General features: G+C 41.6%; 1 protein-coding gene across 5 annotated transcripts in view; it reads left to right on the top strand.

Moving 5' to 3' along the window:
* Positions 1-23262, top strand: part of SYT7 (synaptotagmin 7) — a 225035-nt gene that overhangs the window by 108365 nt on the left and 93408 nt on the right. For 3 of the 5 annotated variants that reach the window (XM_083416934.1, XM_083416933.1, XM_083416932.1), the window contains exons 1-2: positions 11094-11145; positions 13933-14036. In XM_083416934.1, the coding sequence (XP_083273060.1) occupies positions 11109-11145; positions 13933-14036 (141 nt within the window). In that variant the 5' untranslated portion in view covers positions 11094-11108. Of the gene's footprint in view, positions 1-11093; positions 11146-13932; positions 14037-23262 lie in introns of those variants that run through there. The other 2 variants (XM_083416931.1, XM_083416935.1) reach the window with 1 other exon arrangement.

Here is a 23262-nt window from a genome sequence, read left to right as displayed (position 1 = left end):
TATAGAAAGTGGAGCACCCCAAGTATCATTATTTGGGGCTGTGCTTTTTAACTTGCTTGTAAAGGATTTAGAATGAGTGGTGAGCAAGAGGTATCCAAGTTTGCAGATCATATTAAATTGCTTGGGATGGTTAAAAGAAAAAGGGAGTGTGAAGAGCTCACCAAACTGAGTGAACAGGCAGTAAAATGACAAGTGCAATTCAATGTAAGCAAGCAGAAAATGATGCACATTGGGGCAAACAAAATAAAACAAAACCTTAATTTCATATATATGTTCATGGGGTCTGGACTGGCAGTGAGTGACCAGAAATCAGACTTTGGGGTTATAGTGGATAGTACAGTGACGATGTCATCCCAGTGAGCAGCAGCTGTGAAAAAGAAAAAAATCATGCTAAGGATCATGTGTACATGGGACTCAAGTTCTGCATCTGTTGTGAAGACAAGAATTGGCCATCATACTAGACAGCATTGTCACTGGCAAATTTTGCTTTGGTATGCCAACAGGCATGAAATTGGTCCATTGTTTTTGTTCAACAGCATAAAAAAAGAAAAAGTATATACCCAAAATTCAGGTATACTGGATCTGAGTAATAAAAGAAATTAAGTGAATGATAATGTATGACATACCACTTGATCATTTGGTTAATTTATTAGGTCTATTAAATGAGATTCTGTGAAATGAATATTCTGCTGATGGCAACTAAAATAGGCACTACAGAGATCTGGCATAATGTTTAAGAGTTATCTATAAAAGAATGCTGTACCTAAGTTTGGCATTTGGCATTGAGGATCGCCTGCCAATATCTTCTCCTCTCCCCTTTCCTCCTTCTCTTCCCCATTCCCCCCTTTGGTTACTGCACTGTCTGTTTAGGAAATATGAAAAATGCAGCTTTAGAATGTGGTAAAATAAACTTTGACATATTGCACAAATGCCAAAACTTACCACTGGTGAGACTCAGAAGAGAGATGAAGTAGAAACATTTGCAAATATCACATCCATGTATTCAGATAATTTAATCATAGCTTTGATATAAACATGTATTGCTTTAAAATGCTGGGAAACCTCAAGTTGTGTTTTTTTTAAAGCTAAATTATACTGAAAGAAAGTTGTATGTTCTCCTTAAACATATAGAAATAACAGATTTTTGCCCACCTTCCCCCCCTACTTAATTTTAATCACATGAATATCTCAGGCAACTTAAGCCCTGGGCCCACAATAATACAACCTAGCCTCTAAAGACAGGCATTCAAGCCTCTGCATCCTCTTCCTAATTGCTGGTCTAAATAATCTGTTGTGATATTTAGCTCCAGCTCTGGTAGTAATGGTTTTCTCTGCTCTCTTCCTAGCACTGATGTTAAAATCTCCAGCCTATAATTGCTGGTATCGCCCATAGCATCTTTCTAAAAAGAGGAACACAGCATTGGCCACCCTCCAGTGCCCTAGTAAAGCAGTTGTTTTTAATGATAAATTACACCTTCTTGTCACTGGCCCTGTTACTTTGCTCTGGAAAACCTTCCAAAGACTGATAAATACCATTTGGCCCCAGTGATTTATGAGTGACACCCAGCTTATGGCTGAGGAGGCAGTTTCCTTCACGGTTGCCAAGAAGAATGACCCTTTGGGCAGACATATTTCCAGTTTTACCTGAAGGCAGCAGCTGGGTTTTTTTAAGTCTGTGTGCAAAACCTGATAAAATTCCTATTGGCTATTTTAAGACACTTGACTTGAAGGGAAAAGGAGAGACATTCCCCTCCTGATTTTTTTTTTCTGGTTTCAGATCATTCAGACCTGACTTTTATTTATAACTTCTCACTTTGCAGGAGGCAGGCTAGTTACGGCTGGGCTTTCATGAATGCTCAAGCTGAAGGCATTCAGAGCAGCAGGTATTTGGCCTCTTTGAACAAAATCAGGTCACACGGTCTAAAAAAGTAGCCTGGGAAACAGGCAAACAAGCCATTACTGCTTTCTCCCTTTGTCAGAAGCTGGTTCCCTGACCCAGAATAGATTCCATCACATCTCTGTGCTGCCGATGTTGATCAAGCCAATTCAGTTAAAGAGGTGAAGGGTTGCAAATGGAGGTTCAGGTGGATATAACATTGATTACAGCACCATAAATTGTGCCCGAGCATTTTATTTCTACCTCTTCTCCTGGATGAACTCTCTGTCAATTGCTTCTTTGCATAGATTGATAAAATGCTCACTGCTGTCTTACATCGAGAATATTTTTTAAAATAAACTCTCCATCCCACCCCCTACCCCCCACCCCAGCCTGCTTTTAAAAAAACCTGCCTTAGGTAGCATACTTAGTTTGTAGCTCACAGGGAAGCAAAGATGTGAGCTGGGTTCAGATAATTTCAAAGCAAAGTGCTATGGCCACAAGTCTTCCAGAATCCCAGTGTCAATCCCATTGGTTGATAAAGTGCTTGGAGATCTCCAGTGTATGAAAGAAATGTAAGGTTTTGTTAAAGTGCACACAGCCCTCTTTAGAAATTAGCTGTGGGACTATCCACTAGCTGTATAAAGATCCAAAGGGATGGTTGTTTTGTAATGCAATTTCTAATCATTTGCAAAGAGCGCAGCACATGTGCCCCCTGCTGTCTTCTACTAATTTTAACTGTAAGCTTTTATTATAATAGGACCGAATAAAAATAGCAACTAACATAACACCATACGCTGGAAACATTACAGCACATCGCAGATGTGATGAGAGAATTGTCACATCCCTGCAGGGGAAACGTGGACATGCATAGCACATTAAGTGATAGGTGTCTTGTGAAATGGCCATGCAAATGGGCTCTTGCAGGCTGAGGTAGGCCCCACGGAATGGGACTTACTTCAAGGCAAGTGTGCACAGGATTGCAGTTTAAGCCCCATTAAATGCAGTAGGGCTTACTCCTGAGTATAGGCCTGGTAGGTTCTGAAGCCAGAGGTAATCAGGACCTTGAAATTATTTTTTGTGTTGTGACAGGAAATCATGAACATTAAAATGCTGAGAATGACAGGACAATAGAACTGTAGAGTTGGAAGGGACGTTTTTGATAGCCATCCTCTTATTTTGCTTCAGAAAGCCTTCTGATCTAACAAATACTATGCAACCCCAGGTCCCATCATTGATTTAGCATTGCACAGCACTAAACTGGAAGTAACAGGGAAGTAGCTTGAGTACAACCTGCTGCAGTCTTGTAAATAGCTACTTGCTCGGTCACATGGGCTGAATAAGATTCCACACTCACCCACTCACCCAGTGATCAGGAATATTATGTTTTGAAATGAATCACCCAGAGAGTAAGAAATATTTGTGGGCTAGGACGCGGGTGGCGCTGTGGGTTAAACCTCCCTTCTTTCTGGTGTGGCGGTGTTACTGTGCATATCTTATATCGCTCTGAGCATCTGTACCTTCTAGCCAATAACTGAGTGGCCACTTATAACAGCCTGTGTCTTCATGAGCTGAATTATTAGGTGGTCTGACTCTAAGAGACAGGTGGGTGTTAGAATGACAAGATGCAAAGTCTGGTCCAGTGCCTTTACCTATTAAATATTTGTAATTGTGTAGAAAAGGAAATATAAGCAAGTGCAGCTTTTCTCAGCCCGGCATGACAAGTTGAACTTGCCAAAAAAAATATTCCCCTCATCTACATAGTGTTTTAAAAACACTGGAGTCCTGCCCTCCTTTGCATCCATCTCCTTAGTGGGCATGGCTGGGTTTCAGGCACTATCCCTCACCTTCTCTTTATCGTTGTCTTTTTAAAGTCTTTGCTAACTCAAAGATGCTTGAGGAAATATACTTGCTTAACCAAAATGCTTAGTTTTAATCCCGCAGAGGAACAGTGCTCTGTGCAAGTGTTTGTGCCTTAGTCTCTGTGTCTCGTCTTGCGCTGCCTCATGCTTGGACCCAGGAGATGCAAGTGACTCCCCTTTGCCCCCCCCCCGCCCCTGCAGAGTGTAATAAGCAAGGGCTTCCCCTTCCTGCTGTCTCCTTGGCAGTTAAATTATATAGCCGTCTCCTGCATCGCTACTAATTCTACTCCTTCTCTGAGATGAAGCCTGTAATTTGCAGCGTGGAGGAAAAGGCATTTTGCACTTCCTGCCGATACAGGTGGGAACAATGGACCAGGCAATTGTGAGGCCAGTAACACAAATCCTACAAGCCTTTCAGAGGCATCCATGTATAATATGGGGGGGGGGGGATTGCTCTAGGCCTAACATTCCTCATGAAGCCTGGTAACTTGTGGAAGCTTTGAAGAAACACATGTGCCTTGGTACCTTCATTCTAGGGCAGGCATAGGCAAACTCCGGCCCTCCAGATGTTTGGGACTACAATTCCCATCATCCCTGACCACTGGTCCTGTTAGCTAGGGATGATGGGAATTGTAGTCCCAAACATCTGGAGGACCGGAGTTTGCCTATGTCTGTTCTAGGGGCTATGCTTTACAGACAATCCTCTCTTCTGAGTGCCTGTCTGTGGACAGCCCTTTATTTGAAGGTGTCTTCTGTTTGAGGGCTATTCAGTCCAAGACTGGTTTAAATGTATAAAACCATAAGAGGAAGAAACAGAAGCCTTGAAATTGCTCAATCAACAGTTAGATGCACCTGGCCAGCAGAACGAGCAGGCTCACATGTCACCTGGTGTCTTCCTCACCGTGGTGAGCTCTAATATATTTCTATTCAAATTGTAGCAACCATTTATAAATTTGCATCTATACACATAAATGAGCATTTTCAGATTTCATGCAAATTATTGTCCTCATTTATCCTCTTTGTTGGTGATGCATAGGTGGCCACCCTATGCCATTCTGTTATTACTTTTGACAGTAGTGTAGCCACTATTTTTGAGTAGAAAAACTGCCAAGGTCACAGATTCAGCCTGCCAAACCTTGCCTTCTACAAATACATGTTAACAAATAGATATCAGTTATCATCAATCAGATACCCTGAAGCTAGTTTTTAGCAATTGTTAAATTGCTACTGAGCAAGTGTCCTTCCTTCCCTATAATGGCTTGTATTTAACCTTTTTGTACAGTCTGGAGTGGTAACTGAAAATACTTTAGATAGTGACATCTCCTTCAAGTGGTTTTGAACCAATCAATACCTGAAAATGAAGATTTTCCTCCCATAAATTGGTTGTGATTTCTCCTTGAGAGATGACAGTGGTGGAATTAATTGTTTGGAATCCATCTTCCATGAAGCTGTGAGGAGTATGTGTTTTGGGTTCTGAAGAACGAGGCCTGCCTACAAATGTATTTTTAAACGTCCTAAAGAACTTTTGTTATTTAAGAATCTAGAGTACAAACAGTGCAATCCTATACATGTCTATTCAGAAGTCTTATTGACTTCAGTAGAGCTTACTCCTAGGTAAGCGAATAGAGGATTATATATCTGTTATGATCTCTTTTCCTTAAGTATTTTCCCCACCTCTTGTTTAAGATTATTTGATTTTCCTTGAATTATTAAAAGCACTTGTTCAGTGGCTGCTGCTGTCCATTGGGAATGGGAAAATGGAAGGTAGGAAGGCCATGAGTGGGTGGAACTAGAACCAATGACAGGGGAAGCCAACTAATTCTACTGAGGATAAGGAGGAGGAAACAGTCTGGGGACACCCTCTGGGCTGGTTGCAGGAATCAAGACATTTGCTCCATTTGCACTCATGGACCAGCCCCCACAACTGCTGCTACTGAGCTTTATTATTTCTTTAGTAGATTGAATTCTGAAGCTGGGATCAGTCTGTGATGAGCAAGTATGTAGCTTTTTGGGACATAAATATTTATTCTTTATTGATAACCTTTCTGTTCAGCTGCCTTTCTATAATAAAACATTCAGAGTAGCATACACCGAAATGATAAAAGCATATAAAATCAATAACATAAACATTAAATTGCCAAGGGCCAAATCAAGCAGCAGCACAGCATATTTATTTAAAATGCTAAAATAAAACCCACCCAAACTTTTTTTCCATCAGCCCCCTCATTGAGTCCAGGCCACTGAGCAAACTTTCCATGAGAAGAGCTTTTCACAATGCAGCCTTGCAGGAGAACCTGTCCCTAAGAGGCCACCAAAGTCAAAAGCCTAGACACTGATCTTAGGGCCTGTATACATATATGAGTAGGGAGAGGGGTTTGAATGGGAGACGGTGATCCCTCCCACAGGTGTACTAGACCTAGTGGTATCTCTGCTCTAGATTAAGCAGCAGTGTGTTTTTAAAAGAGCCACATGGCTGCCACTAAGACAACAACTCATGTTTCCTCTTCACCTTTCTCCCCAGTAACACGTAGTAAAACAAAACGGTAAGAGGCAATGTCACTGCACTCCTTCATGGATGCTGCTTATGAGTATGGGGAAATTTTGTGCAATGGTGGCATTTTAATTATCAATCCATTTTATTTCACTATGCATAATGCTGCTGCTTTCAGCATCAGTCATGCATCTCCTGCTCCAGTTATGACTAGTCTCCATGTCTCTTGAGTGTCACCCCAGGGCTGGATCTGAATATAAGAAGGAGGGTAGTTCAACTAGATGTGCCAAAGAAGTCTGGAAACTGTAGTTTGTTAAAGGTGCTGGGAATGGTAGCTTTACAATGAGTGAACTACAGTTCCCAGGGTTCTTGGAGGAAGCCATGTGCTTTAAACGTATGGTGTGGGAATTACAGAATTACCATATCTGCTTCTAAAGCAGCTGTAGGCATATAGAGAATTGGGCAGAGGGGAAATACATCAAGTTTAATTATTAATGTACAATTATTGCACAGATTAATTATTAACAGATATTGAGTGTTATTTATCTAGTGTCACAAGTGAATATTACTGAATGTAGATGGTTATTGAAAGGTTATGCTATGATTTTACACACACACACACACACACACACACTTCTCTCTCAGAGATTTAAAGTAGGGAGTGGATATTCCAAAACCCTAAGAAATGTATTGAGAGTGCCACCAAAGGGATACATGTCAGATCACCCAACATTTTCTACCTAGGCCTCTTAACCAGATTCTTTCACGCTTATCCCATCTAAACTAGGGTTCCTAAACTGTGGATTTGCCAGCACAATGAACACCAACAATGCACACAATAAGTGACAGTGTACCGCTTTCCTGCAGCACGCAAGCAAAACATAATTTGTGAAGCAACCCTCAGATGAATGCTCTACATTGCTGTAATCATTTACTTTAATTTCAAGCAGATTTCCATGGTTTTTTTCAATATCTTTTATGCTGGCTAACCTCTTTAACCTAGCAATTTAACCATCCCTAAAAATAAAAGCTTTTATGTTAATATTGTGATTGTTTTCATCTGAAGAACAGTTTTACAAATGTAAAACCTCACTTTTGTTTTGCTTTTCTTTCATGTGCTATATGTCACATATTTTTAAGGCTGAGCAACCTGGTAGATAATAGAAGTCTTTAGGAAACCCAGGCTCTTGAGTAAGCAAACATTACTCATTCCAAAAAGCCTTTAAACAGGGTACCAAGGGCCTTTCTAAACAATTTGTTTATTGTTCAATAAATGCCTGGTGGTTTGAGAGATCCAGATGCAATGCAAGACAACTTCCAATACAACTTGCTGTCTCTTGGTCTTGGGAAGCTTTTTAACAATATACAAACATAAATCCAAACAATAATTTTTTTTAAAAAAAACAAGTTAAAAGCAAAAAGAAATTGCTCAGTAGACCATTGCGGGGGATGTACTCTTAATTGCCTGCATAGGCCTGGCAGGATAGAAAAGTTTTCAGCAGGCATTTAAAAGTTGATTCAGAAGGTGCCCACCGTCTCTCTCTCTCTCTCTCTCTCTCTCGCACACACACACACACACACACACACTTTAGTTCTGTAATCTCTCCAGCATGTATATTTTCTGTTTGTTTTTAAATCAGGAAAGATATCACTCCTGCAGAAAATATATCCCTAAGGAACTGGAAATTGTTCTATTTCGCGTCATTCAATTGAATTGGATGGGAATTATCAGCCAGGTATTGCTTTAGAATTTCATGTTTAAGGGGGAGTATGTCTGAAAAGATCTCAAATTACATTTGTGATCCAAGTTAACTTATAATGAGGCAATAGTAGAGCTAGTCTGTTGGAGATGCTTTGGCAAGGCACCCAAACTCAGAAAAAGACCCAGTCGCTGATGAGCAAACACGTCACAACTTGCTTCTCCAAAGCTTGTGCTTTGGTGAACATGTAGGATGGGATGGACATACCAAGCCAGACTGTTTGGTTCAGACATAATGGCAAACAATAGTTTTATGCAAGCCAACAAACCAACCATAGCTTCATATTGCTGTTTGTTGCCAGAAAACAGACCATGATTAGATGTTCAAACAAACCACACTAGGACCAAACTTACTATAACTTAGTGTTGTGTGTGTGCTAGTAGTGCATTTGTGAGCCAAACCTATGTAGGATGCCAGTCCATTTCAGCAGGCCTAAATCCTTTGGACCAATAGATGGCAAACAGGGAGAGGGCATGAATGAGAGTAGAAAAACAAATGCATGATGAGAGAAGAATTTCCATTTAATTCTCTCTCCATCCCTTCCCCCTCTCCTTCTCTTTCTTAAATGTTCTTTTGTGAGCCTCTGGGTATTATTATTTTTGTAAAAATGTGTAAGCTGGTTTGAATCTGATCCAAACCTTCAGTATTCTCTTATTGCCAAGAGTTACTCCACAGGTTAATGACATTGTGTAGAGAGAGGTACTTTCTCCCATCAGCTGTGTGCTTGTTGCTTTTGCAGTTAATTGAGCATCTTCTTTTTCATATCAACAAAATGTGGGAACGCTTGATTTGCTCTGGCTGTGCTAGACATTATTTTTCAGACCTCTACTCAAAACCTCTTTAAAAAAAGTTAAATGAATGAAACAAAAATAGTCCTTCAGTTTCTGCTCTTCAAAAGGGATTGCTATATGTTTGGCTGATTCTCGTGCCCTTCTCTGCATTCCTTTCCTTTAGGGTTCCCATACATCCAGAATTTCCCGGACATACCCGGAATACAGCAGTCGGAAACAGTGTCCGGGTGGAAATTGTCATAATGTATGGCAATCCGTGTCAGCGGTGTCGTCGTCGTCCCCCTCCCCCCATTTCCCTTAAAAATAGCTCCAAAATATTCCTTTTTTGCCAACTTTTGTGTCTGGATTTTGAATATGGCAACCCTAGTTTCCTTTTTCTTCAAAGTTTTCCTATGATATTTAAACACTCAACCTACGTATGGGCAAACTGGGCATGCATCCATGGCCCTACCCTTTCATATTAGATGACCCATTCATTTGTTACCACAACAGCATGGTAGACATTGAAAAAATGGATTCTCATGTAATTCTGCTTCACATCATATTGGAAACATACAGAAGCTCGGATTCAAGGAATCACCCAAATTATGGCATTATTTCCCATACCAGTATTAGTAAGCAGAAAGGTGTAGTTCTGATGTAGGATGTTTAAAGCAAATTTGAGGTGGAGGAAGCATGGGCTGAAGTTTATTTCATTCTTAAAACTGTAGTGGACTCGTTTGCAGATTAGACTGGATTAGCACAGTGACTTGCGACAAGCAACTAATGGAAGAACTCCATTTTTTTTTTAATGATGACAATTTGTAATTTATCCATATATGACTAGAGCATAAACTAGAATTCACCCATTTCAAATATTCATATTTGATATTTGAAATTGGAGCAGTTTCAGATATTTGTCCATTGCAATGTGTACCAATGTGGAGAAATGCTACATGTATGTCAATCTATTTATGTTTCCTGCTTTGGAAAAGAGGCCTTATATTGTTGCTTTGTTCGAGGCCAATTCAGCTGTAGCTACTCAGTGACAGGTTCTGAGAGTGGAGTGGGGAATGAAGAGAGACAATCACTTTTAGTATTTATAGACAGGGCCTGGGTCAGGTAAATTAATTTTGATTAGTCTGGGATACATCAGGTTCTGATTGGTTGGGGGTTCTAAGGTGAAGAGGCAGTAGTTACCAGTAACTGTCATTTGATGAAGACAATTTTGAGGGAGATGTGAGGCAGTGCCAGATAAATTTGAGATGAAAATGGATAACCAAGGCTTGAATATTATTTCCTGCTGCTACAACTGTTCTGGTGAAGATCAGAAGAAGGAGCTTTTTGTTGAACTGTGTAAAGACCTTACCAGAATAAGGTTATACAAGCAAGCTTTTTAAAAATCAGCTAAACTGCCCTAGTTGTCAGAAGTACAACTGGATGAGCTTTGGGGCAGGATTCACTTAGCCTAGCGTGCTAGCATGAGCCAATGCAAGAGTTCCCACTGGCGTGATGGGGCTCCCCTCCCCCATTCCACTCTGGGAGATTGGGAGAACCCCCAGAACAGAACATGAGGGGAGGGGAAATCATTCTGTCTGGCAAGCAGAAATCCTTGTGTTGATGGAAAAATCAGAAGAGCATGATATTGAATTCTTCCCTGGACGACAGAGGCAGATTGTACCTAGTAGCTGGACCAAGTTTTGAACAAATTTGGCTGGGTTGGTTTTGGGAATTTGCTTTGAGGTAAAAGACTTTTGGACGCTGGTGTCAACAGATGCATTTTTTTAGTTCTTACAAACTGTTATCAAGCACATTTAGGATCTCAGTGTAAATATCAGTATTCCCTTATGTATGGAATATATCTTCAATAAACAATCTCAGTTAATAGTTCAATCTGTCTCCAAGGTACCGGTTGGCTTTAAAATCATGATGAGTGGCAGTGGGAAAGGGTCACATTGAGGAACTTCGAGTTATTGTGACAGGGAGTCTTATAGATTCGGGAATATAAAAAAAGAAGCACAATTATCTAAACTTGTATTTATAAGAAGTGGAACTGAAGGAACCTGTTCCCCATAACTTACTCTTATCCATTTTATAATGTGTGTCTGTTTCTGGTTAGCAAGGGGGAAGCATAATGGAAATATTGTGTCTAGGGGTAGTATGTCCTATCTTGCCGCTTGAGGTGAAACAGGAAGTAGCACCCTTCCCCCTCTGCCACTGCCTGTACCGCCAACATCAGTGCCTGTTTCTGGCCAGATCTTGCATGCTCCGCAAGATCTCACTGGAAATTGGCGCTGATACCAGAGGCAGAGGCTTCTGCCTCCTGAGGCAATGGCTTCATCCGGCCTAATGGCTGGGCCAGCTCTGATTGTTTCAATACTATTAGGTGAGTTGAAACTGTCTGAGGTTTTGTGTGGGATACCTCCTCCTCTGGCAGAACCCGTTCAGTATGGCCTTTGGGACAGTGCTGTTTAAAAGTGTACTGTGGATCCAAAATGTATGTGGCTTCCCTTTAGTGCATTCATAGTGGAAATAGGTATGTGTTTTCAGTTCCATGGCAGGCTTTGATACAGCATTCAACCCCAGTCCTTGATACTCTTACTATCAGCCCAGGATATCTAGCTATTTTGTTGCTCAGAGCAAGATAACTAAGTGAATTATCAGAACTGAACACAGAACTCTAGGTGAGCCGTATCATTGATGTATATAACCACGTTATTACATTTATAACAATTTTTATTACTCTTGGTTTACTCTTCTGCTTTTTCTTTTCACCTCCAGCTGCGCCTTAAGAAAAAAAAAAGCCAAACCATTAGTTTTTTCATGATAATGCTTCACCTTTTTGCAAGAGAGGTTACTGTTAATTTAGAACACAGAGTTGTGTCTGAGTGGTTTAAAACATTCCTTTCAGTGTCCATTACTTTGAATTTCTATCAGATGCTTTTCATAGTCAGTTGTGCTGCTTTAAGCCCTGAATGTCCTAAAGCACTTCAAGTGGACTGTACAAAGTACAATGCTGACTAAATAAGTGGTGTGTCACCTGCCAATCTCACCAGTTCACCTTTTTTTATTGATTTCTAACCCTATCAAATCACAAAAGCATCACCAGTGGTACAGCCAGGTAATTTAAGACTCTGAACTTGATGGTCTTATGGGTCAACCTCCTCTTTAGGTGTTAATGTGCATTTCTTCACTCACTTGAAAATGTGGTAAGCAAATCCTGCTTAGAGAGATAGGAAGATACTATACTATACAGGCAGTGGCCACTTCTAGTGTCACCCCAACCCATGGCATTCTGCCCCACCCTGCCCTGCCCCCATTCTGCCCTCTTCCAGGTACAAAAGGACCCGCATATCAGTGATCATGCATCAATTGGACACACCTAAAAATGGTCACCTCCTGCACTACAGTGAAATTTTAACTCTTTCTTTGATTGTCCTTGAATCTGCCATCTTCTTCTGACACACCCTTTGAGAATCACTGCTCTAGGTGATAGGAAAAAACCGACATTGCCTCAGAAGAAGGGTTTTAAGCTGAGACATTTTGTGTTACAGAATCTCCTTATGACACACTGTTTCCTAGCACTTGTTGAGGTCCTCTTCACACTTGTTTCTGCTGTTGATGTTGTCCTCCTTTTCTGAATTAGAATCAGTTCCCTTCAGCTCTAAAGGACCTATATTATTAAAAGCATTAGATGTTCCTGACCAAATGACCACTGATTTTAGACGCCTATCATATCATAAACCAAAGATTTAAATTCACTACAGTCTGTTTTTGTTTGCTTCATTTTGTCTGGCTGTGATGAGAATAGCTCTCAACAATTGCTGGAATAATTTCAAAAAATAGGCAACGTTCTGGTGCTGTGATAATTGTTCTATGGAGAGTCATGCAGCTGGAGCGTTATGAAATCATAAAGCACACTAATTATGTTCTATGGTTCTGTGATGCTGTGCAATAAGACTTGCCCTGTAAAAGTTAGGGACAGCTGCTGAATCCCTTTATTACCAGCTGAGACAGCAGAACTGGAAGTATTGGTATGATCTGTCTGCCTGTGGTCTAGCCTGCCATTGAAACTGTCAAGAATTGATAGTCCTTGTTTCTTTTCTTCCCAACACTTTCTCTAGAGTTGGAGGATTTGGTGAACTGGGCCCTCTCTTTCTTTTACCTTTCACTATGGGGCAAACCAAGACATGGATGGTTTAGGTTTATTAGGGGAGAAACCAAGGTAAAAGGGTAGAAGAATAGGCAGGAATTGTGGTTGTTCATTTCATTTCTATACCACTTTATATTTTTAAGGGGAAAAAATCTCACATTTAAACATCAAATAAAACAATCCAGAATAAAGCATTGCTGGTCAACAGGAAACTAAAATATCATCTTAAAGATTTCAAACACTACAAAGGAGGTCAACTAAAAAATGCACATTTAATGCAGCAAAATTAACAAAAAATGTTATCTTAGACATTCCAGAAGAAAACATTATTTAAGGAAGTCAAAGATAAAATACAAATTTAAAACAGCATTATTAACAAGAGAATAAAATATTATCATAAGCATCAAACATATCTGCTTCTGTTGCTGCCAATCCTGCCAATGGTGGCAGCTGGCAGCTGTGGATGCTCTGGCTTGATGACCTGGGCCTGCACAAAGAGGCAGCCAAGAGGGTCTCTGGCCTCTTTTGCAGTCTCAGCCTTTTGCAGCTGGAGTCAGTCAGGGCCCCACCCTCCCAGGCCAGGGGGGGGAAGACTGCAAGGTAAGCTAGGGGAAAGTGCAGTACCAAGGAAACCAAGAGCCTCAACTCTGCTGTGTACTTAAAACTCAGGGAACAGGCCCGTGACCCAAATTTGTATATGCTCATGTATGTGTACGAATACAGTGTAGGCCTCTGAGCAAATTAAACTGGTAAATGACTGAGGTCATCCCAGCGCTGTGCTTTGCATCATACCAGCTGCCATGCAAGCAAAACAAAAAGAGGTTTTAAAAGGGGAAGAAGAGCAGAAACTGCAAAAAACCCACCAGAGCTCAGTCTCCTTGGGTCACCCCCTAACAAGGCCCCTGAGTCTCAGCAAGCCTCTTGATAGCCCCACAAAACTGTTAATAATCCTGTCAGCTTTTTCCTGTTTCCTTTTATTGGAGGCACTTGTACAGCTAACCTGTGGGTTTCTCTTCTCAGGGGCACCCTCTCGTGATGTCCTTCTGGTCTCAGCCATCATCACCATCAGCCTTAGTGTTACCATTGTCCTGTGTGGGATCTGCCAGTGGTGTCAGCGCAAACTGGTAAGTCATAACCGTGTGCAATTGCTATGCTGAAAAGGGAAATGAAACATGTAGAAATACAGGGTCCCTCTGGCTGGAATAGACTGTGGCACAGGATGCAAAGAAGCATGCTTCTGGGGGGTGAGAGTCAAGCAGGAGTTTAATTACAATGCTGGTTGATAATAATAATGGTGTTTTTACGCTGCCCCCAGTCCCTGCTAAATGCTTGGGGCATAACACCAGCAATTAACGTGGGACTGTAGCTCTGTTCCAACAACAGTAATTAACAGATCAGAAGCTATATGTAGGAGAAACCAAACCAAGTAAATGAAGGACTGGAAAGGGGCAAGTATGAAATGGGAAGGGGGGAAACAGGTGGATGGCAGAGAAAAGTAGATCATTGCTGAACCTCAAATATGGAATGGAAAGGAGATGAGGTGGTCACATGCAAAAGAGGACAGGTCTCCTCTTCTCACTTTTAATACCTGTGCAGAAGAGGGCATTTCAGCAGGTATAGCATGTGGGGCAAGCTACACCTGGCTCCCTACCAGTGGTGAGAGTGCCCTGGATGCAGAGTAAACAAAAGTACCGTATTTTTCGCTCTATAACACGCTCCCGACCATAACACACACGTAGTTTTTAGAGGAGGAAAATCCGTAGGCATGCCACCCGTAGGCATTCCCTCCATAACACGCACAGACATTTCCCCTTACTTTTTAGGAGGAAAAAAGTGAGTGTTGTGGTGCAAAAAATACGGTATATTCACAGCATTATTCATGCCACCTGGAGAACAAACGACGGTATCTTGAATTGGAGAAAAGACTAAAATCCTGGTGCTGATTATAGTAGGCAAAAATATTTTGGAATTATGCCTGGTTTTATCGGGATAGGGAGATTCTTTCATGGACCATGTAACCATCAGTTTGTGCCTTCATTTGACTACCCAGACTCTGCTGGCACTTTTCCAGGAATATCAGACCACTTTCAAACATTCTCCATGCATATGCAAACATACACACAGAAATACACCCTGCAGAGGGGACTGACTCAAGTATGTTTTTTGCATGGCTGACAGAATGCATTTCATGGTGAACTTTTTCTTCTTCTTTTTTTAAGCCCACACCCAATATCTTGCTGAAATGTATCATATGCTCTATCACTCCTCCATTCATACTGGTTCACAGAAACAAATGCCTCTTTTCTACATTGGTAATCCCACAAATGAAATCAGCTATGATGTACATTTCCTATTCATTCTGATACTTATGCTGGACTGTCTATGAGTTTATTACATTTCTCTGCAGTTCAGAAAGTGGTAGCATCTATGATCATGGGAATAGCTGTTCTGCATAAAAGTCCTGGGCTGTTGCGAACTTTAGGCAGTTCAGTGTGGAAAAGTAAAAGAGGCTTCTTGTTCATCAAGACCTCATAGAGCAGGGCTGCAGCTGGGTCAAGGCCACATGGTGCAGCCACTTTACCGAAGCTAAGCAGGTTAATATCAGGATGGGAGGTTGCCTGAGAACACTACGTATGTCACCTTGAGCTTCATGTAGAAAGAAAGGCAGAATATAAATGTTCAAAATAAAAATGTAAAAAAGAAGAAGCTTAAAGTTCAGTTCAGATTTGTGGCACGCATGAGCTCTGTTCATGCATTGCTTACATGTAAGGCACTCATATAATCCATCTGGAGTGGGGCTGTTCTCCAGCTACTGTGCATTGAGTGCAGTTTCTGCAAGAGAATCCTTACAGATGAGAAGTTGTACATTAGGGCTTCATATGTTCAGGGCCCTCGTTCGTGCGGGGTTCCTGCTGCTCTCACAGGGCTTCTCTTGCAGACAGCTGCTATTAATGCATGATCGTTGGAAGCAGAGCTAGTGCAGCAATATGGAGCTGGAGCAAAAAGTGCACTCTGGTTTGAAACTGTGAGTGCTGTATACACATGAATAGTTCTATGCAAGGAAACTGAACTACTCCCTTCCATGCCTTATAGGGCACACTGCCCCTGTGGCTGGCAGCTCCTTTCCAGGCAATCCCCGTAGATATATGATTAGGTTACCCTCAGTTGTGCAGGGAATCCAGTTGTCTTCTGTCAAAATTATTCTGCTACATTTTTTTAATTTAATTTTCCAGACTCTTCTGTACATTGAGAAATAACAGTTCTTTTCACCCAGCCTTTAAAAAGATAGTGGAAAATTCCATCTTGCAACGTGAATGGTTCAGTTCCTCTCCCTCTAACCTCATGCAATTTTGTGACCTTTTTTGAATGCCTTAGACTAGAGGCTGCCCTCCCAGCGTGGGAGTAGTTATCTGTTGAATAACGAACCTTTTCACAAACTTTCTTTTTATTTTATATAGTTCATTTTATTAACAGTTTTTAATTTTTTCATAAATGTAACATTTTTGTAAGACCTGAGGCATTGTTAAAACAGCCAAGAAAACTGGAAGGCATGTCTAATCTAATTTATTTTTAATTAAAAAGCAGGGGGCGGGCAGCAGTATCCCAACACAGTAAGCTTATCACTCTCAGCCAATAAGTTTAGAATGTGATGCATGCTGGCTTTTTTTTTATTTTTAAGGTACTTGTGTACAAATGCTATGATTTTTTAAATATTTGTGTACCGCCTTTCTACATTACTGTACTCAAGGCAAATTACAAGCCATAGGAATCACAAAATAGACAATGAAATTCACATGGCCAACTTACAGCAATTCAAACTATAATTCTAACCAACAAAATGGAAGGATCTAATTTATATTTAGCATTACAAGATAATGACAACGCAACATCAGTGTGCAACAAAACAAAATCACTCCCATCAATTGCAACAAATAAACAAGCACAAACAACCATTTCAAGGCCTGTCCACCCTTAGCAGGCAGTCATGCACCCAAACTGCTCTGAATCTGAGAACATAGTGCATTCAACCCCATATAGACTCAGGACCAAGATGATTTTGAATTGACAGGTCTTGGTGCCAGAGCATCAACTTCCCTGTGCTTTTGCCATGGACTCAGCTGTACAAGACCCTGTGATTCCTTTGTTTCAGTTCTGGCCCAAGCAGCTCTCAATGAATCAGAAAGCTGTGAGGTGGGAGGGGCAAGGCAGACAAACTCAGCTTCTAAAGTCCAGATAGTTCCACATCTGCCCTTTCTACCATCATATTTATATCAAGCCTTTTCCCAGGATGCTAAGGGCATCACATAGCAACTTTGTGAAGTAAGCTGAGCCACCAAGTGAGCTTTGAGATCTGTGAGAATGTAAGCCCCTATCTCTCCAGTCTAAATCCAGCCCTTTATCTGCTACACCACACCGGCTCCCTGGTTGTGGCAGGCATTCACTCATCTTCTAACTAATCCATCTGTAGCAGCTTGGTCTCTCTCAAGTCCCAACATAAAAGCCCCACTTCAATGCTAGTGAAGGAAGAAAAGCAGCAAAGATCAAGATCATCAATAAAAGGTGAGAAGTTTGTACCTTTTCAGAAACCCATGTTTGCAAACAACTCTTTGCAAGACCTGGATGTTTGTGGGATTTAAATTTACTGCTACACAGACAGGTTAGATAAGCAAAATATGACAGACGGAAGATAGAGACTGGCAGCGTTAACTAGGGCCTGGATCTTTTTGTGACTGCAAAATCTTTGACTAATTTCCATGCCTGTTGTCAAAATAAAGTATGGATTGAATGGAGTGAAGTAATATATGCATACAGTTGCTCCATTTGGTAGCTCACTGAGCAACAGGCAGGCTAATCTGGTGCATGGCATCTACGTCACTGAAAAGCCCCATAGTACCTCAGATTAAGAACTTTGCTTCAGGATGAGAACAGAAATCGCACGGCGGCATCGGGAGGCCCCATTGGTTGAAGTGGTACCTCAGGTTAAGAACAGATTCAGGTTAAGAATGGACCTCCAGAATGAATTAAGTTCTTAACCCAAGGTACCACTGTATTCTTTAACCGGCTCTTCTTTTCCTTCTCCCTTCATCTTCTCCTTCTTCTCAGCTCATGCAATAGGTCATGGCAGCTCATCTGGAGAAATACTTGTGTCTGTGTTGTGATAAGGAATTTGTCTCTCAGGTGTCCGTGACCTAAGGTTTTGATCACAACTTCCAGCCATCACTTAACGTTCCGCTTCAGTTTGTCTCCCCCCTGCTTGTCTGTTTTAAAGCCAATGGCCTTTGACCATTATTCAGTAGAATACAGCCTCAGGAAATACACATGGCTTCCCCAGCCTCCACTGACCAAGATCTCAGCCCAGAAAGAGTGCAAATGGGACCTGGCTTCTGAAATCTGGGGTGGGTTCCTTTCTATTCTGCCTTTAAATGGAAGTGTGTCCTCAGCACTGATTTCATGTTTAGGGCGGAAAATACACTTGTGAATAAGTCATTTATTATTTTGGCACGATATTTTTGTTGCTATTTGTGTCACCTAATGATAGGTACATGAAGACTTGAAGTGTAAAACCTATTGTTTTACCATCAGCAGAGAAACACTTTCTTGTTTTCTTCTCAGACGAACTGTAGGTCTTCCACATGGAAGCAATTGCTTCATTAATGTGGAGACTCTGGGCCAAACTTGATGGTGAGGCGTTTTTGAATCAGCTTTCTCCAACCTGGGGCCGTCCAGATGTTTTGGACCACAGCTGCCATAATCCCTGGCCAGTGGTGTTGCTGGCTTGAGCTGCTGGGGATTTCAGTAAAAAAATAATACGTGGAGGGCATCAGGTTGGCAGAGGCTGGTTTAAACCAGCATGCATCCAGGTGCATAGAAACAGGAGAGGTGGGTCAATATTCAATTTGGGTCACTTCTGAAAAGCAGAAAATACTGGATTATGTGGACAAATGATATAAGGGAAAGTCTAATGTTCCTAAAAAACACATAGCTAGGTATCTGTTAGCAAAAAATCTCTTATTTAGTAGCAGCCATTGTTTTCCTAACTGGGGGGGGGGGTACTTGTTAGGGATGTATCAGTTACTGTCACACACAAAAAACAACACACAAAGTGAGGCCAGCATACGGAATCAAAAACTCACAATGAGCTCATTATGTAGGCACTGCTGACACTATTTAAATGTTAAATGGTAATAGTAATATTAATACCCTTTGCAGAACACCTTTTGTGCATCAGTGCAACTGTGTGCCACAAAATTTACCCGAGGGGGAAAGAATTCTGCAGACCAATGCAATGCCAGAAATTGCAGCAATTAACTAATCCTAGCATGAATAGCTACTCTAACACTGCTGTGAAACATGAGGTGTTTTCTGCTTGTTATAGAGACCAGTTGGGCTGAATGCAGCATAATGTGCTAACAAGTAACGTGAGAGAGAAGGAACAAGGTGGGTAGTAGGATGGTCCCAGATTCTATATAGGCAAGATTATCTGTGTAAAAGCAAAAAAAATAAAAATCAACAGCTGTAGTGTCTCTTTTGATACTTCAGCAAGTGGAGCCAAGATTCAGTATCATTCAAAGCTGATTAATTTAGCTAGCTATTCATTACATTTATATATCACTTAACAGACCCAAAAGAAGTCCAGAAGCAATTTGCAGGACAATGAAAATGCAAAGTACAAAATGCAATAAGAAAGTCAATATGCAATACAATATAATGCTGTATACAATAAGAAACAGAAAGCAAGTTGAACTTGCATTCGAACAAACACATATAGAATTGCACTGTAGAGCTGCAGTCCTAAGCAAACTTGCTAGGAAAGACATCCCATTTAACTCAGTTAGATTTTCTTCCATTCAAGCATATTTAAGATCAGGCTGTGTTTGTCCCCATATTTCATTCTATGTATTTATTGCAGGGATGCAGGAAAGTGCCTTGTCTAGCTCAGTATTCTCTACACCAACTGGCAGCAACTTCTCTAGGGCCCCAGGCAAAAACCAGGGACACCAGGGATTGAAACAGAGATCTTTTGCATGCAAAACATGTGCTGTACTCACTGAGCTCATTTAACAGTAAAATGGAAAGGCTTAAGTCATATGTTTAGCTTGAAGGAAAACTATACTATCACATTCGAAACCCCTGCATATTCATGTTTTTGTCAGAGATGTCCACATAATGCGGAAAGAGAACCTATAACTAAAGGAGAGAGGGGATGAAAGATCCTCAAAGGATCTCCCATCCTGCCTGGATGACTCATCCCTGTGGCTGGCCAATTCATACGTTAGGGTTGAACTGTACATTTGACAACAGACTCTGTCTGGGAACCTGGCCACACTGCCCAGCAGCTGAAAACTTGGGACTGGGCACAATTTGGGGAGGGAGAAGTGGTGAGCATGGAAGGGGATGCTTAGAAGAAGAAGAAGAAGAGTTTGGATTTGATATCCCGCTTTATCACTACCCTAAGGAGTCTCAAAGCGGCTAACATTCTCCTTTCCCTTCCTCCCCCACAACAAACACTCTGTGAGGTGAGTGGGGCTGAGAGACTTCAACGAAGTGTGACTAGCCCAAGGTCGCCCGGCAGCTGCATGTGGAGGAGCGGGGAATTGGACCCGGTTCACCAGATTATGAGTCCACTGCTCTTAACCACTACATCACACTGGCTCTCTCTTAACCTTTCCATCACGCACCACTTCTTCCCTCATCTGCAACAAGCACACATCTCCCCCTGACTGAGGGAAAGGGGTTCAGGAGAGATGTAGCAAGCATGGAAAGGGTTAAGGAAGTTGCCATCATCATTTATTTGAGATTTCCCAGCTCCGAATCAAGCCCTGCCCCACTGCTTGTCAGGTGCTCAGCAACAGCTAAGGTTCCCAGACCTGGAACCCGCTACTAAACATCTAGTTTGCTTATTAGCTCACAGCTGGAGGCAGTGCTTAGTCTTAGAGAAAAATGCATGAATTGATTGGGAGGGTTTTTTCATACCTCTGTTGTTGATTTCCCAATTATGTTTGTGGGTAGCCTCCAATTCCTTGGACGTGGCATGTGGCGAGGAATCAGGAAGGATTGTTGTTCAAGGCATACAGACATGGGGAAAAGAAAGGGCACCCTCTTTGAATTCTGTGATTTTACATATGAAAACAAAATAACAATCATCTGTTCCTTAGCAGGTCTTAAAATTAGATAAATACAACCTCAGATGAACAATAAGACATAACATATTGCATCATGTCATGATTTACTTAACAGAAATAAAGCCAAAATGGAAAAGCCATGTGTGAAAAACTAAGTACACTTCATGATTCAGTAGCTTGTTGAACCACCTTAAGCAGCAATAACTTGAAGTGCAGTGGTACCTCGGGTTAAGTACTTAATTTGTTCCGGAGGTCCGTTCTTAACCTGAAACTGTTCTTAACCTGAAGTACCACTTTAGCTAATGGGGTCTCCAGCTGCCGCCGCGCCGCCAGAGCATGATTTCTGTTCTCATCCTGAAGCAAAGTGCTTAACCCGAGGTACTGGGTTAGCGGAGTCTGTAACCTGAAGCGTCTGTAACCTGAAGCATATGTAACCCGAGGTACCACTGTACTCAGTTTCTGTAGGACTTTATCAATCTCTCACATTGTTGTGGAGGAATTTTGGCCCACTCTTCTTTCCAATGTTACTTCAATTCATCGAGGTTTGTTGGTATTTGTTTATGCACAGCTCTCTTTCAGGTACCACACAGCATTTCAATTGCGTTGAGGTCTGGACTTTGACTGGGCCATTGCAACACCTTGATTATTTTCTTTTTCAGCCATTCTGCTGTAGATTTGCTAGTGTGCTTGGGGTCCTTGTACTGTTGTGTGCCCCAATTTTGGCCATTGCATGTATAAGGCTGTGGGGGGGGGGGGGGAGAGAAAATATAAGAGTTGTCCAGAGAGGTAAAATAAGGGTTCTTTGCAAGCACTGAGGGTTTGCAACAGCTGGTGATGCTTGCTTTCTGTTGGAGAAAGAGTTTGCCGATCGTGAATCCTGTCAGTGAATGAAGATGTTTCAGCCAGTGAGAGACTCCTGCTGAGTGACGCATCTTCATGGTTGGTTCAGCTTTTATTATTTAGCTTGTTAGGGGTTGTGATAATTGAATGTTTTGCTGGAAATGTTGGTGCAGCATGAAAATAAGTTTTCAAAATAATCTGTGTACAAGTGAAGATCCTAGGGGAGGAGGGGGGGAATAATTGTTTGGGTATTATTATTATTATTATTAATTATATTTTGTTACTGCCGTTGTTATATTTTGCCAACATTCTCCCCTCCTTTTTACTATAAAAATAGAAGTTTCTTTTGATCTTAAGTATCTTCAACCTATTGTTGTATTGCTTACTTCTTTCAATATTTTTATGCATTTGAAGTACCCTTTTATGACTTAGGTAACTCTAACCCACCCAACCAGCCATGCTCCCTGCCCTGCAACTACCATCATTCATGCTTGGAATCCTCTGATTGCATGCATGTAGCCCAATGTCCCTGTCTCTGGCTTCTTAAAAGACATTATGAGCCTGCCATGCTCCAAAAAGGGCCATGAATTTGCAGCATATAATGGAATTTCTCCCCCAACTCCTGCCACCATGACTCCTGTGGTTTCCTGAGGTCACCGTGTCACCACTGCATTCACAAACAGTGTATTTGTTTTAAAACAGTGAGACATACTGTATATTAGTGATGCAGAGCTGTAGCTGGGGGAGGGGGCTAGCCAGGTTTTTTGCCCCAGGTGAAGCCTCCAGAGGGGTGTCATTGATGCTCCCAGCCTGTGTGTGTGTGTGTGTGTGTGTGTGTGTGTGTGTGTTTGTGTGTTCGCAAATGCATGTGGAGGAGATGCCAAACTGGGTCTTTGACCGAAGTGAAATAAAGCCTAGTTTCGTACCGAGCGATGAATGGTGAGTGTCCCTAAACTTGGCTTTGCCCTTTAAGCCAGACCTTACTATTTCACCAAACCAGTATTTTCATTCTCCTGCCCCAGCTGCTACTCCTAACAAGAGTCAACACACCGTCTCACATTCCTTTTCCCAGCACACAGACACAAGTATTGTTACAGATTGTGTTGTTTTCATACAGGTGTGCGGTTCTCAGGTGCTACCCTGCCACCCGCTTGAGGATCTTTTGACCTTGAACCTGAATGCACCTCCGAATTTGGTACCCCAGGGGCTGGTATAGCCTAGGGTTGCCATATTTCAAAAAGTGAAAATCTGGATACAAAATTTCAAAAAGAATAAACATGCAACATGGGTTGCTATGCGGATTTTTAAGCGATTTCCGCTTGGATACTGTTTCTGACTGCTGTATTCTGGCTATGTTCGGGAAATTCCGGACATATGGCGACCGTAG

Source organism: Podarcis tiliguerta (assembly GCF_965153285.1).
Source record: "Podarcis tiliguerta genome assembly, chromosome: 1".
Classification (NCBI taxonomy): Eukaryota; Metazoa; Chordata; class Lepidosauria; order Squamata; family Lacertidae; genus Podarcis; species Podarcis tiliguerta.
This window is presented reverse-complemented; position numbering and strand designations above follow the sequence as displayed.